General features: G+C 59.9%; 1 protein-coding gene across 7 annotated transcripts in view; it reads left to right on the forward strand.

Moving 5' to 3' along the window:
- The window catches only part of MAD1L1 (mitotic arrest deficient 1 like 1), a 412429-nt gene that overhangs the window by 269899 nt on the left and 126071 nt on the right, over positions 1–16459 (forward strand). For 6 of the 7 annotated variants that reach the window (XM_033193959.1, XM_033193957.1, XM_033193958.1 and 3 more), the window contains one exon: positions 652–742. In XM_033193959.1, coding sequence (XP_033049850.1) covers positions 652–742 — 91 coding nt within the window. Of the gene's footprint in view, positions 1–651; positions 743–3799; positions 4354–16459 lie in introns of those variants that run through there. The other variant, XM_033193963.1, reaches the window with a different exon arrangement.

Genomic DNA, 16459 nt, shown 5'->3' on the forward strand with positions numbered 1-16459 from the left:
AAAATATTAGATCTAGAAATGAAGACAAAACTAGACCGCTTCTTACAGTGAACTACAACTGGCCCCATTCCGGTTGCGGCGATGAAGGTTTGTTTTGCATTCTTTTCCCACTGCGGAGAAGGGAACTCACCGTGGTCACCCCGAAGCCTGCTTTTGTTTTCTCATCTGAATTGTGCCTCTGTGGTCCCCCGTCATCAGCTCCTTCCACACCCCGCAGTTGAAGTCCTTTCCTGTCTTTTCCTCATTTCTGAAGATGTCCTGAGGTCACTTTCCTGTCCCTCAGTGTCCCCTGCACTCCGCCGTGACATCACCCTCTGGGAGTGGCTGACGGACACACTGACTCCCAGACATCCTGCCTCGGACTGGTTCCCTCTGTGCTTCCAGCCAAGGTGTGGTCGACGGAGACTTTCTCCGCTCAGGCTCCTCCAGCTGAGCGGGGGCTGCCACGGACTCCCCCATCCTTTATTCGTGTCCCTTTCCAATTTTCTCTTGATGTTACCGCTGGACTCGGAGAGCTTCACAGACATGTATTTAAAAATGAAGCTGTATAGCTGGATCTCCTAACCTTTCACTTCCTTGTCACCCAGAGGGCAGGACTTCCCCAGCATGGCTGGCCATGGACGCCTGGTCACCGTCTTGCTCTCTTTGCAGGTTGAAGGTCGAGGAGCTGGAGGGCGAAAGGAGTCGGCTGGAGGAGGAAAAGAGGATGCTGGAGGCACAGCTGGAGCGGCGCGTGCTGCAGGTGAGGGCGGGGCAGCCTCTGGGGGCGGCACTGCCTGGGGCCTCGCATTTCTCTGTGCAACGTGAATGTCCGTGGTTCCTGCCGCCACAGAACACCTGTTTTCCGGCTCGTCTGTCTGAACTCTCTGGGCTCTCCTTCCTCCCATATGCACTGCCTTGCCTGGCCGGGAGGCCGTGCTGCTGAGAGGCCTGCACTGGCCACCCCCGGGGTCCTCTCTGCCCTGCGCCACCCACACGCCTGGTATCAGTGGAGTGGGCTGTGGGCGGGTTTGCGCTGTGCCCACCCGGGGTCTGCCGTGGCGAGGCTGGACTGCTGTTTGTGTTCTCTTAATTGTTCTTTCTCTTTGGTTTTCATCCCCCTGTCTGAGTTGCTGCATGGCAGGAAGCCCTCAGGTTTGAGGTTACCGGGTTTTTGGACAGGCCATTGATTTTATCTTGGCACCTATTAGAGGCAGATCAAATCTATTTTTTATGACCAGTTCCTGGTGATGGGAGGAGTGACATCTGTGGTGACGGGCGGCTCCGAGCCGCGCTGGCCTGTCCTCAGCCTAGGACCTGTCATCTTGTTTTAATTGGGCCGTGGTGTCCAGGGAGGGGTCACGGAGCTGCTGCCCACCCAACAGATTCTTCGCGTCAGAGCTGCTGAACATCTTTCTGGGTGTTGGGCCGAGCAGAGCCTGAACCTTGCTCCATGATGCCCACGTTGCCTGCTGATGGGGGTCAGGCATCTCCACAGGCACCACTTATGGCTTTCCTGCTCCCGCTTCCAGCCCTTTCCCCAGGGCACCCTCAGCGGCCAGCCCTTGGAGCTGGTTGAGGCATGAACAAGGCGAGGGGTGTGGGTGAGTGCTGTGCCAGCACCTGGCGAACACCTGGCGGGGCCTGGCCACCGTCCTCGTCTTGTGCAGAAACAATGTGTGCTCGGGAGCTCACTAGTGGAGCACTCCTCTGTGGGAGATGCCAAGGGCTGTCACGCACCACGGGGTTGGCATGAGGAATGGGGCTGGCAATGTCACCTGTGACCCTCTCCTGAGCGCTGCCAGGGCCTTGGAGGGGTAGGGGCTCTGCCCCCCGGCATGTCCTGCAGCTGCTCAGAACTGAGGTGTGGTGTTGGCCACCCAGAGCATGGGTGCCACAGTGTGGCCAGCATGGCCATTTGGGGAGAGGACAGGACTGGGCCTGGTGAAGCAGATGTTTATGCCGTGATGTGACCTCGAGCCTAGCCCAGGATTCAGGAGCTGTTCCTCCTGGGTCAGGGCAACAGGGATGACTGTGTCTGGATAGCGTGGGAGAAATAAGTGCAGAGCAGTGAGGTGGGGAGGCCACTGGAGTTTGGCCTGTGGAGTGTTGGGAACTTCTAGCCAGCCCTCCAGCTGCTGCCACCTCTGACACCGCCTACAATTTCAACCTTAGTCAGGGGATGCCCAGGGTGGCCCTGGGGAAGGTGAGGCCTCACAGGCCCTGTGGTGGCTCAGGCTGCCCCTGGCTCTGGACACCCAGGGCTGTGCAACTGAAGGAAATAATGTAAATAGGGGTCCATTTCCAAGATAAAGTGCCTTGAACCGGCTTAGGTCAGCAAACTACAGAAGAAACAGGATGTACCAGGCCCCTGCTTGGATCACCGATGCCTGTTTGTCGGCCTCCCCTCCCCCTCCCTTCCCCCTCCCCCCTCCTTTCCCCCTCCCTCCCTTCCTCCCCCTCCCTTTCCCCCTTCCCCCCTCCCTTTCCCCCTTCCCCCTCCCCCCTTCCCCCTCCCCCCTTCCCCCCTCCCTCCCCCTGCCCCTCCCCTCCCCCCCCCCCTCCCTCCCCCACACCCACCTTACTTGCCCTCATCCAAACCAAAGTTTAGTCTAAGATGAAAGTTTACTAGTCTGCAAAATAGTTCATTTTGTCTGTTCTTATCGGCTTGCCCAGCCACTTAGATTGTAAGTCAAATACCTGAAGAGACCCTGAGCTGACTAGGATTGCAGTGCATTGTGGGCTGCAACAAAATGCAGCAAGACACCCTAAAAAAAAAACCTACAGCCCCTGCCCAACAACCAATAGGTGATGTCCAGGAAGACTGTGATCCACCACCCCGCATAGTGCTCAGCTTGTGAGGAACCGGGGGAGGGGCCTGTGCACTACGGGGTAAGTGGCTTGTTGTGACCATGCTGGGTGTGCCTGCCCACCTGACACCCGGTCTTGCAAGACCATTGAAAGTCTCTCTTTTGGCTGGGCAGGGTGGTTCACACTGGTAATCCCAGCACTTTGGGAGGCCGAGGCGGGTGGATCAGCTGAGGTCAGGAGTTCAAGGCCAGCCTGGCCAACATGGTGAAACCCCGCCTCTACTAAAAATGCAAAAATTAGCTGGGCGTGGTGGTGGGCACCTGTAGTTCGAGGCAGATTGCAGTGAGCCAAGATCACGCCCTTGCACTCCAGCCTGGGCAACAGAGCGAGGCCCCAGGAGCTGGCTGCCACCCCCATATCCCCTGTGCGATGCCCACCCCTCTCCCTGCTCCCACTCCCTCTGGAAGCCTCAAGTCGGGCCGCTTCAAGGAAGATTGATTAAAATCAGCTGCAGTCTGACTTAATTGGGAACATATGCTTGGAGAGGGGCTTGACTGGTTAAAACTTTTTGTAATTAGTTCACAGCTGGTTGGCAAGGAAAGAGAATGCCAGTTACCCCTTAGAGCTGGGCGCGAGTGCCACTGCCCTCCTGCAGTGCTGGGGCCGGGAAACTGGGGCTGGTAGGGCTGTCATTGGGCCCTGCTGTGGCACTGGCCTTGCTGGGTCTACCTAAGAGCCCACAGCTGTCCACACACTCATTAGGGCCAACGGTGTGCTCCCTTGTGTCACTGAAGGGGCTGGAAGTGGGTGGGCGGGGCCTCCTGGCATCGGGGCCTCCCATCCAGTGGTGGGGGTGGGAGAGCTTGGGCGCCCACCGTCGGTGCCTGGCCGGGCTGCTGGCGCCCCCTCTAGAGATGGGGAAAGTGAGGCCCCCAGGGAGCCTGCGTATGAAGGAGGAGCTCAGACGCTCCGTGTTGGGGAGGCAGAACGAGGCTTGAACGTGTTGCAGTGTTCTCAAGTGAAGACAGAAATCGGGCAGACCCCATGGAACTCCAGATCTGGTGGCAGAGGGACCCTGTGGCGATTGGTACAGCTGCAGGAGTCAGGTCAGGTGGGTGGCACAGTCCCTTACCGCACCTGCAGCCACAGCCTCCCGCCCCACTCCTGTCCCCACCCCGCCTCAGTGTGCTCTGTGCTTTTCCACCGGCCTAGAATGAAGGAGCTGGGACCCCAGCGCTTTGTCCTCTTCTGGCTCCCGGCTGCCCTCTGATGTCCCACCTCATGGTGGGGACACTGGGCCTTGCCGGCTTGGACCCCACAGCCTGGGGTGGGCCAAGGCTCTGCCTCCCACCGGCTGCGGCCTGGCCTCGGCGTGCTCCCCACGATGTGGAGGGCACGGGCCTTTCCCGCAGGCTGTCTCTGGAGATCTCAGGTGATGGCTTCTGGAGGGCCCTGCACATACCTGGTGAACCAAGCCTTCATGGCGGCCGTTTCTGTTATCCATCATAATACCGTCGTCCTCACCTCTGAGACACGTGCACGTTTTCCACATCTGTGGTTCTGGTGGGCCACATCCCCGGATGGAGGGCACCAAGCTGGGGTGGGACACATGGTGAGGTCGGTGGGGGCTCACAGGCCGCCCTGGGTAGAGAGGGGCACGTCCAGTGGAGGCCGCACTGGGCAGGACACCAACCTTCTGGCTGGGTGGGCGCATCTCCACCTGACAGTCCCACCCGACAGCCACCGGCTTCTGTGCAGCGTGGGCCAGCACCCATGCCCCATGGGGCCCCCGCGTCACCCAGTAGTGATGGGAGCAGCATTCAGACTCAGCCCTGTTGGGTTTTTTCAGCATTTGATTCTGAACATTTAAAGATTCATTGTGACGCTGAGAGAAGTCTGCAGCGAGCGCCTATTCACCCCCACCAGAGCTCCGCCGTGGACGCCCCGCCGCGGGGCCTCCTGACACCGCCTTATCCCTCGCCCAGCCGCCGTGCCGCTTCGTTCTTCTGACGCTCTTTAAGTAAATTGCAGACATCTGCACACTTCCTCTAAATGCCTCCGTGTGCGTGTAATTAAGTAGAATTCATCTTTGGGTTCTGAAGCCCGTGCTCCCGCCGTTCCTCAGTGTGGCCTCATCACGGTGTTTGTTTGGGCAGGTTGGTGGTCAGGGCTGGTGCAGCCCCCCAGGGTGGCTCCCTCCCCGCCCCACCTGCCTACTCCTCCCTGGCGGGGGCCTGGGTGGGGTCTGTGGCTGGGGCTAATCTCAGTGCCCCAAGTGCTGCTCAGGAAGGAGACCAGTCAAGAGCCCCGCGACATTTAAAATCAGTGCATCTGCTTTGGGAAGGAGTGGGTAGAAGAGTGCCGGCTTCCCTGTGCTCAGAGGCTGGAAGCACACAGAGACCATTCTGCTCCCGTCTGCACCAGCAGGCAGGCGGTGCAGTCCCTCACATCCCTGGTCAGTGTCCCTGGGACCAGGACGGGGCGGGCCCGTCACCCCTTCTCACCCCCTCCCTGAGATGCCATCCCTGTGGCCCCCAGATCCCTGGAATTCTGAAGCCCCCAACCCTGCAGCTGCCCTGGGAAAGGGCTGCATCCCCTCCTGGAGCCACAGCTGCCCCCTGTGTGCCGGCGTCCGTGCCCAGGTGTGGTGGGCTGGGGTGGCGTCCCTGTCCCAGGGCCTCCCAGCAGGTGCTCTGAGCCAGTCTCCTCAGGTCTAGCCTCTCCCACTTGCTGGGCTTCTCCTAGTGATGCGAGTGGCTCATCAGTGGGACCTTTGTTCTGTGTTCAGCTTTTTCTCCTGAAACTTCTACGGTGCCGGAAAGAGTGTGGTTACTGGACCAGGACGACGGGCCTGGTGTTAACGTGGCGGCCTCGGGAAGTGCTCCTCTCTGAGCCCTGAGGGCCTCCTGTGTGAGGCAAGAGAGTTGAACTTTTCCTGGGAGGCAGGATCATGAGAGGGCAGCTCTGTGGGGCCTTTGGGACTCCGTGCCCACAAGCCCAGCCCTCCCGTGCATGAGCTGCCTTCACGCACCTCCTCTGTGCCAGGCGCTGCTCTAAGCCAGGGCACAGCAGGGGCCAAGCAGCCACAGCCCTGATGTTCCTGGGTCCATGTTCTGCGGGAGTCATATAGTGAGCTGATGGTTCAGGTGGATGAGGTGCTTCCTGTCCGTGAGAGGAAGCAGGTCATTGGCACAGGGCCCCAGGGACCCACGTTAGGTCCTGGTGGGACCAAGGGCTCCTGGTTTCCTCCCATGCTCAGGGAAGGACAGGAGAAGCACCCACACCAGACTGGGCCGCCAGGGAGGCTGTCAGCCACAGTCCTCGGAGTAGCGTCCGAGTGTTTCCTGTGACCATGCTCATTTCCTTTCTGCGAGATCTCACTGCTCCACGGATTCCGGCAGCCGATGCCATGTGTGAGAAACCAGGAATGTTCCAGCCGCGAGGGCTGAAGTTGGCCACGAAGTTGGACTTCTGTTTTAATCTGAGCTTCCTGGCAGCCTAAGGAGAAAGGAAAGTGTGGTCACTTACGTAATTCCTGTCATGGGAGTTTGCAGACTAAGCACAAGATTCTACAGGAAATGTCTCCAATGGGGGCTTGGCAATGCTGCTGTCACTGATGGAAAAGTGGCTTTGTTTCACCACACAGACCAGCAGGTCCACTGCTGTATACCTCCCCAGAAGAACCAAAAGCAGGGACTCATGGATACGGGCACCCGCGTTCACAGCAGCCTCGCTCACGGTAGCCCAGAGGTGATCTCACCCAGCGTCTGTGGACAGACACGTGGATGGACACAGTGTGGTCCTTCCATACAGCGGAGTACCCGGCAGCCTGGAGAAGGAGGGGCGTCCCGACACCTGCCGCAGCACGGATGGACCTGAGGACGCTGGGCTGGGTGAAACTGGCCAGTCCCAGAAGGACACAGGCTGTGATTCCGCCTGCATGAGGCCCCTCGAGTCATCAGATCCAGAGACAGGAGGTGGAGAGGCTGGTGCCGGGGGCTGGGGCTGGGGCTGGGGCATGGAAAGTGTTAATGATGTGGGCTTTAGTCTGGAGAGGTGAGGAAGCTCTGGAGATGGACTGTGGTGGTGGCCGCACAGCGCTGGGAGTGTGCTGAATGCCAGGGAGCTGTGCACTTAGAATGGTGATGGCGGTCAGCTTCCTGTCACATGCATTTCACCACAGTGAGACCCAACAGGCAGCTTGTTAGGAGTGAGCCACACCCCAGATGGGAGGGGCAGAGCGCTCCGAGTGGCTACTCCGACCCTGCCCTCACACGGCCTCGGTCTTTCGGTCACTCCTGCCCTCCTCAGGCCCTTCATCCACCAGCTGGTCCTGCACCTGCTGCCTGAGCCCCTGAGGCCTCCTGCCAGCTCTGGCCGAGCCTCAGGCAGGGTGGGTTAGGCACCGGCTGTTGTTTGTGCTCTGTAGTAGGGAGATTGGGATAGTGGAGGCTGCCCAGGACTCCTGCTCATCCACCAGTCTGGCAGGGACCCAGTCCACTCCCTTGGCAGGCCAGGGGGAGCAGTCTCCTGGGTGAAGCCCACGTGTCTTGGAAGGAGGAGGAGGACCTGTGGTTGCAGCGGGACCAGGACACCACCGCTTCCCCCTCCTCCTCCTCCCAGGAAGGATGGGCTTCATGCCCAGGGTGGGTGGCCAGCGGGTGCCCCGTGCACTGACCACACTGCCGTGGCAGGAGCTCAGGGAGATGCCTGGTCTGCAGATGGGGCAGGCGATGGGCTGTGAGCTGAACGAGGAGCATGGGTGATGGAGCCAGGACCCCCCCCACCGCGGTGCTCACTGGGCTCTCCCTGCTCATCCCCCCTTGCCCACGTGTGCTGCTCCCCCCATGCTGAGTTTTGCCAAGGGCCCCACTGGAGCATCCTCCTCCTATGGCCTGCAGTCACTCACAGGGGTAGCAGAGGGTGGCGAAGGACCTGGGTGCAGGGGTGGAGGTAAGAGCTGCAGCTGGGGGCGGACATGGAGGGGTTCCTGTGCGGGGTCAGGTGTGGGGCTCAGAGCCAGGCCTCAGCCTAGGTCACTGTTGTCCAACCCTCCTGGCAATTGGGGTTTTTATCTCTTCCCTCCAAATTGTTTACAAGCTGCTCTCAGCAGATCACCTTCTGAAGGACTCGGGTGGAAGTCAGCGGGTGATTACCAGCACCGGGTAATTGGCTGTGCCGAGAGTCCTTCATCTGCTGATGAGGCCCGAGGTCAGGGGAGCTTTAATGAGGGCGTGCGGGCCTCGAGGTGGTGCGGGACGTGCAGGAGGGTGGCAGAGCCGCCAGTGGACGGACGGATAGACGGATGGTGTGAGTGAGTGTGCCCGAGCTCTACGCTCCCCTATCACATGGTGACCATCCTCGCCTCTGGGTGACATGAGACTGAGGTTGGGGTTCTGGGGACTGGCCCAGAGTCACACAGTTGTGGCTGATGGAACTGGGACCCAACTCGGGCCCTGTCAGACCCCTGTGTCTGCTGCCTGGGCAGGCATGGGCATATGCACCTGGCCTGCAAGCCCTTGTCCTGTGTGTAGAGATTGCCCAGTGGTCTCTGCTGTCCCCTCAGATAGAGACGTGCCCAGGGACCCGCCGCTGAGCACCTCGATCTCCTCCAGCCTGTCCCTGCTGCTGCCACTTGAACTGAAGCCATGTCTTGCACTTGGGGTAGAAAACCAAACTCAGAGGCGGAATCTGGGGGGTCCGGGCTCCCCCAAAGCTGATATCCCTGAGCATGCCTACAGCCTCTCCGGGGCCTCCTCTGGGAAGCAAAGGCCGTGGCCCTGTCTGCAAGTGCCCTGCATGGAGTGCCAGTCCCCACGGCTCTTGGACATGGCACGATTGAGGTGTCCCCAAGCAGCTGCTGCTGCAGGCACTGCGTCCAAGGGACCGACGTCCTTTTGGTTCCCAGGTGTATCTGCAGGGAAACAGATGAGAACAGCTTTTTAGAGGAGAAGGGAAGCACGGGGCCCTGCTGGTGCCTGTGGGGCTTGAGGGGAGGTGGAAAGTGGCTGCGGCTCTCCTGGGGGCCAGGAAGAGGCCCCTCCCCGCTGCCCCCACTCGGCAGGACTCTGGGGAAGGGGAGGCACTCTGCTTCTCTCACAAGGAACTGGGTTTGCACCTGGAGCCTGCCCGTGGCCTAGTTTGCCAGACGCCCCTCGATTCTTAGGGACGTCTTGGGAAGGACTTGGGTCCTCAGACAGGGTTGGGTTCGAGGGACCCAGAGTCAGGCGCATGTGGCGGAGGGAGGAGAGCCACGTCTCTGGTTTCACCCCATGGGTCCCCCTGGACGATGCTCGCGTGCCCGGCAGAGCTCCTTTCAACCTGAGACCATGTGCATATCTGTTAACCCGCCTGACCTTTCCGTGGAGTTGGTAGGTCACCGTAGCCACCACTTTACAGACAGCCAATCAAGGCTCAGAGAGCAAGCTAGTGTGTTTGCACACGCTCTGGACCGCAGAGAGCCAGCTCCAGGGGCTGTGCCCCGGGTTCCTCTTAGGAGAGCCGCCCTGGAGCCTCAAGAAACAGGGCCCGGGCGCGTTCCCCCGGCTGGGCTGGTACCTTGCTGGCAGGTCCAGGGAAGCCCCGCATGGCGTCCTGGGACGGCAGCTGTCTGTCCTTCATTCTGGATCCCGTATGTGTGTCCGGCCCAGCCCCTCCTGTGTTGTACAGGTGTCCGGCCTGGATCTCCCTCTGGAGCTGTGCATCTCACCTCTGTTCAGGGACTGCTCCAGGCAGGTGGGGGCAGATGTTAGCCTTGCTGGCTGCCATCAGGACCATCTCCTCCTCACCACAGGCACAGCCCCTGGAGGCCAGGAGTTTAGCCCAGGGTGATCTGGTCTCATCCCTGGCCAGATTAGGAAGGGGATGCTGTCCCCGCCCTGCTGACCAGTGGAGACTTTCACGTGCCATCCTTCCTGGCCACTGCAGGCCACCTGCCCCTTCCCTGCCACGGAATCAGAGGCTGTTATCAGGGGTGTCATGGGAGGAGTCCCTGACCCTTGCTGGAACCAGGAGCGGCATGACCCCTCCCAGCTCCCTCCTCCCCTGGCCCTGCAGGGTCTTGGGCCAGGAAGGCCAGCCCTGGAGCTGTGTGGTGGCCTCAACGCCGTCTCCTGGGTGCCAGTGTTTTGGCTCCACTGATTCGGCAGATGTGCTGGTTCACAGGGGGTGTCCCGCTGAGGAAAGCTGTGGCCCCTCCCTCAGGCCCTCCCTCGCTTAGCCTCTGGGCAGGGCACTGAACGGAGGCTGTGCAGCACACAGCCATAGGGAGTGGAGGGGGTTGTGGGTGGCCTTCGCTGGGGCCCACGGTGCAGCTGTGGTGGGCTCACTCGCAGGCTGGCTTTGCTGTGGACGCCTTGGCTGTGGAGAGTTTCCATTCCTGGTGAAGCCTGGCCATGGGGCATGTGCTAGAGGGGCCTCCGGGGGCTCTGCTGTGTGGCCCTGGGCCACTCCCTCTCCCCCTGCAGCTGCTGCAGACGAGGCCCGGGACACCCACTCCCCATGGTGGAGCGCTCAGCTCTGCAGAAAGGCAGCTCCCAGGGTCCTGTCCTACTCCCATCCTCCCACTGCTCGTGGGCACTGGTCACGAGCAGCAGCGTGGCCTCTGTCCTCAGGCCTCAGTTTCTCCCTCTGCTCCAGTCTGCCCTCTCCCTTCCGTGTGCCTCTGCCTGCTCGGGAGCCGCTTTCCCGGAAGAGGTGGGACACGGCCCCACAGGCCCCTCAGCGACAGGCATGTACAGGCGCATCCAGCCCCTCAGCCCTCCTGCTGGCCCTGCTCAAGTTGCCGAAGGTCAGGCCGCTGTGGAGGGCAGGGCTGGGAGATGCGACCCTCACCTGGGCTTGTTGCAGAGGCAGGTCTCACAACCCAGCTGCGAGCGGCGGGCAAGGCCACAGGCAGGAGATGGGAAGGCTGGGCCTCTGGCTCTGCCCTGCCCCGGCCCAGCAGGCACAGCCCAAGCTGCCTCACTCTCCTCCCCGAGCCATTTCCTTCAGTCAGGAGAGGTATTGATTGAGTTTTGAGGCCGGGCGATCTATAAATATGCATGAGGACTGGCAGTTATTTGACTGTGTTTTCCATTCCCCTGTTGTCGCTGCTTCCTTCCAGCGCTTTCTCTGCTCTCAGCATGCGCGTCAGGCACAGGGTGACAGGCGCCTCCCTCCCCGAGTGTGTCCTGGGCCTTGCTGGAGGCAGCTTCCTCCCTGGCAGGGACCTTGAGGGTAGGGCCCCTCAGAAACAGCCAAGGGCCCATGACGCCTGGCCCCTGCATGCACCAGGGCGTGGGCTCCTGGTTTTCCTGCCCTCTGCTCCAGGTCTTATGAGCATTTCGGCCGGAAGGAAGGTCCTTAAGGTGAAACTCACCACACTCACCCTCACAGGTGGGAAACCGAGGCCCAGAGAGGATGGAGACCTGCCGGCAAGTTAGGGACAGAACTCATAGTGGGAACGGAGATTGAGCCAACGCCAGCCACCACCCAGCCTCTTCCTCCAGGACTTGGGCTGCAGACAGTCCCCTAAACACAGAGGGAAATGGGCAGTCGAGGCAGAGTCCTCCTGGGGGCACAGGTGTGGGCTTGCAAGGCAGCCCTGGAGCACCCGCACCCTCTCTGGGCCTTGTCTCTTCCCGTGCAGACCCCTCCAAGATAGCTGTGTCTGAAGGTGGGGCCCTGTCATCTCCAGAACCCTAGGCCCAGCCTGGAGGGGAGCTTGGAGAGACAGTAGGCCTGCAAGTGACCGGGGATCTGCCCTGCCTGTCCCAGCATTCTCCTGCCGCACCCACCAGCCGGCTCTTCTGTTTCACTGCGCTGGTTAACGGCACCAGAGCGCCTGCTCGCTCTGCAAGTGGAAGATTTTTGTTGAGTGGATGATTGCACCATCGCATCCAAGGAAGGCTCCAAACTTTTCCTTTTGAGATTCTCGTCAGCGTCTCAACAGTTTTCTCAGCTGTGAATCAAACAAGGCAACAAATTTTAGCAGAAGATTATAGCCATTTTTCCCCTTTCTTCCTAGAAGCTGTCATCTAACAGCCGATTCCAGCAAGGTTGCTCGATCTCCCATCTGCTTGAGTTGAGTGGTGCCAGCCCCCGATGGTGCTCCTGCTTGCTGGCACGCACAGTGCTCAGCGCCCTAGGTGGGTAGGGTGCGCAGGGCTGGGGGCAGCACTGGAGGGACTTCTCCCCATGCCTGGAGCCTCACACGGACCTCCTGGGCTGGCAGCTGGCAGTGGGTTCTGTGAGCAGGAGGTGTCCTGCCAGAATACACAGAGGGCAGGGGTGGCCCTGAGCAGATGGACAGATGGGGCCTGGGAGGAAGTGATCTTGCCTCCCGGGCTGCAGAGCCCACCCCACATCCGCACCCACCCCACATCCGCTGAGTCCTGGCCCCAGTGCAGAACCCGCTGGCCCGCCCTCTGGGCTGGAGGCTTGGTATGTCCATGGTGGGAAGTGCTTGGGTCTTTGTGTAGGAGGATCTTGAGGCTGCACTGGTCTGTGCCCCATCTGGGATGCCCCCTGGACTACCTCCTGCCCTGGTGGCCCCTCTCCCCCCCCTCCAGACTTCTCAAGCCACGCTTTGAGCCCCTTGGTGCCCCCAGCCACAGCCACGCCATGCAGAGCCCTAACCCTGGTCTGCGGCCCAGCTCCACCACCTTCCACACACCTCCGAGGGGTCACGTGAGTGCTGCATGACTGTGTTCTCCTCCAGAAAGCAGCAGGATAAATGAAACAGGGCTCGCAGAGCACCGGCCGGGCCTGGCACCCCATGGCATCTGCAGATGGCTGCTGCCCTCACTCTCCTTCCCTTCATCTCCAGGGTGGGCCCAGCAGCAGCTCCTCTCCCACACCCTTCACTGCTCTTGGGGTGCAGCTGTGACCCAGGAAGTGAGAGGGGGCCTCCCCACAACTTGGAGAAGGGTTCCAAGCCGTTTCCCGGGACCTGCTGGCTCTTACTTCATGCATTACTTTAATCACTCTAGCGACCTGGTTTTAAGCTCACAGGAGCACATCCTAGTTTAGTAAGGGTTAGTCATCATCATCCATTCATTCAACAGACACATCTTCCACATGGAGCCTGTGCCGGGACAGTCCTTGGTACTGGCGGTGCGGTGGTGGAAAGCAGTCCCTGTCACCACAGAGCTGGCCTTTCTGGCGGGGAGGACACCTACTGAGATGAGTGTTTAGGCTGATGGAGGTGTCCCGCCAGCAACAGCAGTCACCCTTGGCAGCCGGCCTCTTCTGGGCCTCTGCTGAGCGGGCACCGAGGCACCGTGCTGCTTCCCTGCTCTGCAGGGAGAAGCAGAGGCCTGGCCCCTCGCAGCCCCCATCTAGCTGGAGGGTCTCAGGTGTCCACTGTCTGCTCCCAGTGGCTGATGGCCCAGGTGAGGGGCTGCCCATGCCTGTCCTCTGCTCCCGGTTCCCTTGGTGGCCACTGCACTGTGCACTTGCAGGGGGTGCCAAGCCACAGAAGCCAGGCCAGCCGGTCTCCTGCCTGTCAGCTGCCTGACTCACGGGGACCTTGTCCCCCTCAGATGTGGAGGTGGCCTGCAGGCTCCGAGAAGCCACCAAGGCAGGGCCCTGTGGGCACACCCTGACATCACCTGGTCCTGCAGACTGTGGTCACTGCATTTGGTGTCTGGGCCCAGCTGGCAGGAGTAGGACAGGGCCGACGGGGTGGGGCGTGATGGTCAGGCCACGGTGCCCTGGAGGCTCTTCTGGCTGTGGAGGAGGAAGGTCTTGGGGACAGGGACCCCCTTCGGCCTCACATTCCCCAGCGCAAGCAGAACACAACTAAGGACATTTCCTTACGGAGCCCCAGAGTTTCTCCTTCACCCGGGAGCTCCCTCCAGGCAGCCCCTCTCAGCCCTTGTCCTCCCCCTAGAGAGCTGCGCTTGAAGTTGAAATCGCCGCACATGCAAAGGAAAAGGCTGGTTTCCCGTGGCTGCGTCTATGCTTCCTGCTGTTTCTCACTCCCGCCCGGCTGCCATTTCTAACAGCGCTATTGAAATGCGACGCACATTCCACGTCACTTGTCCCTTCGAAGGGGGCAGTTCAGCGGCTTTTATGTCCACGGCTAGTGCAGCCACTGTCACCCTTCTTCACAGGACATTTTGATCACCTCTCAAGGAGGCCCGAACCCTCTAGTTATCCATCACCCTGCTGTCGTCTGTGCCCCAAACCCTCAGCCACCAGTCGGCTACTGCCTGCCTCTGTGGGTCCGTCTGTTCCAAGCATTTCCTGGGAAGGGAGTCCCGTAGCCCGTTCCAAGCATTTCCTGGGAAGGGAGTCCCATGGCCCGTTCCGAGCATTTCCTGGGAGGGGAGTTCTGTGGCCTTTGTAATTGGCTTTTCTCACTTCCGGTGTTCAAGGTTCACCCATGTGGTCACAGGTGTCGGTGATGTGTTCCTTCTTGTGGCTGAAACACCAACTGTCTGCATGGCCACATCTTACGTATCCAGTCATCGACTGGTGGACATTTGAGTGGTTTCCACTTCGGGGGTGTTATGAACATTGACAGACGAGTCTGTGTGGGTGTGTGTGCAGTTTTCTCCGGGGTCTGCCTGGGACTGGGTCTGCTGGGTCACATGGTAACCGTTTCATCATTGGAGGAACTGCCAGACTCTTCTCCAGGGCTGCTGCACACTAGGGTTCCAGTTTCTCCCCGTCCTCACCAACGTGTTGTCAAGTGACTTCCCGGCCGTCCTGGGGGTGCAAAGTGATACCTCACTGTGATTTCGGTTTCTGTTTCTGGATGCTGGACGATGCCGAACAGCTTTTCATGTGTTGATTGGCCTCGTAGGAGTCTCTCTGCAGATGCTTTGCCCATTGTAACATTGGGTTGTTTCAGCTGTGAACCTGCTTTATGTGTTCAGATCTAAGTTCTTTGGGTATAGATTTGCAGACATTTTCTCCCATTCTGTGGCTTGTTTTTGCATCTCATTGGCGTCATTTGAAGCACGCAAGTTCTTGGTTTGGATGAAGTCCGATTACCTGTTTTTTTCTTTTGTTCTTTGTGCTTTGGGTTAAGAATCCTTTGTTAAATCCAAGGTTAGGAGGGTTTTCTCCTCTGTTTTCTTCTACAGGTTTTACAGTTGGGTTCTCACACGGATCTTGGATCCACTGTTATTTAGTTTTTGTTTATGGTGGGAGGCAGGGCCCAGCTTCGTTCTTCGGCATGCGACAGCCCATTGTCCCAGCAGCGTTTGTTGAAAAGACTGTTTTTCCCTATCCGATGGCCTTAACATCTTTCTCAGAATCACTCAACATGGACATGTGGTTGACTGCTGGACTCTGCTGTGCTGTTGGTCTGTACGTCCGTCTTGATGCCCACGCCACACCATCGTGATCGCTGTGGCTTTGTAGTAAGTTTTGAAATCAGGAGACTGATTTCAATCCTGTGGTGGCTGTTCTGAGCCCCTGCAGTTCCTTGTGAGTTTCAGAATCGGCTTGTCCGTTCTTCAGGGAGGCCGGCTGAGTCCTGTGAGTGTCCCAGATGTGCAGATTGGTTGGTCCCGACAGCACCAAGTCTTCTGATCCGAGACATGGGATGTTTCCTGATCCCCTAGATCCCGCCTAGTTTCCTCCCGTGCTGCTTTACTGCCTGTGCGTTTGAATGGCTCCTCTTGGTGGGGCAGGCGCAGGAGTGGTGCTGTTTGTATAGGACACAGGGCCGTCCTCATCCCGACACTCGGCTGCCCTGGAGACAGGCCTTAGCGCAGGGCTCCCGTTACTCCTGCACTTTCAGCACCTACTGAAATGTGTGGCGCACAGGCTCCGAGACATGGAATGGTGTGCCTGACTCTGCATCGGCCCTGGCTGTGGTCACAGCAGCAGCCTGGAAGTTTGGCTGTTGCCCCCAGCCACCTTGGGGCACGGTCCTGTCTCACCTGGAGCAGAGGTTCTGGGCCCACAGGGGCTCAGGTGTGGCCTCCTCCTGGAAGGGCCGGGAATGTCCCCTCCACATGCTGAGTATGGCCCAGGAGGCCCCTCTGTGGGATACCAGCTGCTTTCATTGTGAGTGGCGGCTCCACCATTGTGTTCACAGCTGTGCTGAGAGCGACCAGGGCCTGGAAATCATGTCAGATGGACAGACAGGTGTGTGGGTGGATGGACAGAGGGAAGAAAGGAAGGATGGCAGAAACGAACCCATGAAGGTCAAGAGCCTGGCCCACAATCACGGTGGGGACGTGAGAGGGTGGGTGGTGCCCAGTCTGCCCCTCCCGTGTTGCCTCTAGGGGCTCTGCCTTCTCCAGGCATTAGGCGGGGAAAGTCCCCTGAACTTACAGAAAGGCAAGTAGCTGCCTGGAATGTTGCCATCTGCACAGAGCCCTAGCGCCCATCCTCCCACTCCTTGGCCCTCCTGGGAGGTGGGTTGTCCACACCACCAGTTATGGAGCCCAGGCTTGTTCTCAGCCCTGGTCAGTCACCGGTGCCATTGGCAGGTCGCTCCGCCCCGGCCGCAGGTGCCCAGTGAATGCTCTCCGTGACCCAGGGCCTCCTGCTGCAGGTGGAAGCCGGGCCACGGGAACCTGCTCCAAACTTGTTGGCCTCACTGTGGCTCTGGGAGAGCAGGACCTGGTGGTGCATGCATGGCGCTGAGGAGGACACGCCTGGGGGTTGGTCCCAGCCTGGACACGGTGGCTTTGCACACATCAAGCCTTCGCCCCCAGCAGGGCCA

Source organism: Trachypithecus francoisi, unplaced genomic scaffold (genome assembly GCF_009764315.1).
Source record: "Trachypithecus francoisi isolate TF-2019V2 unplaced genomic scaffold, Tfra_2.0 Lachesis_group4, whole genome shotgun sequence".
NCBI lineage: Eukaryota > Metazoa > Chordata > Mammalia > Primates > Cercopithecidae > Trachypithecus > Trachypithecus francoisi.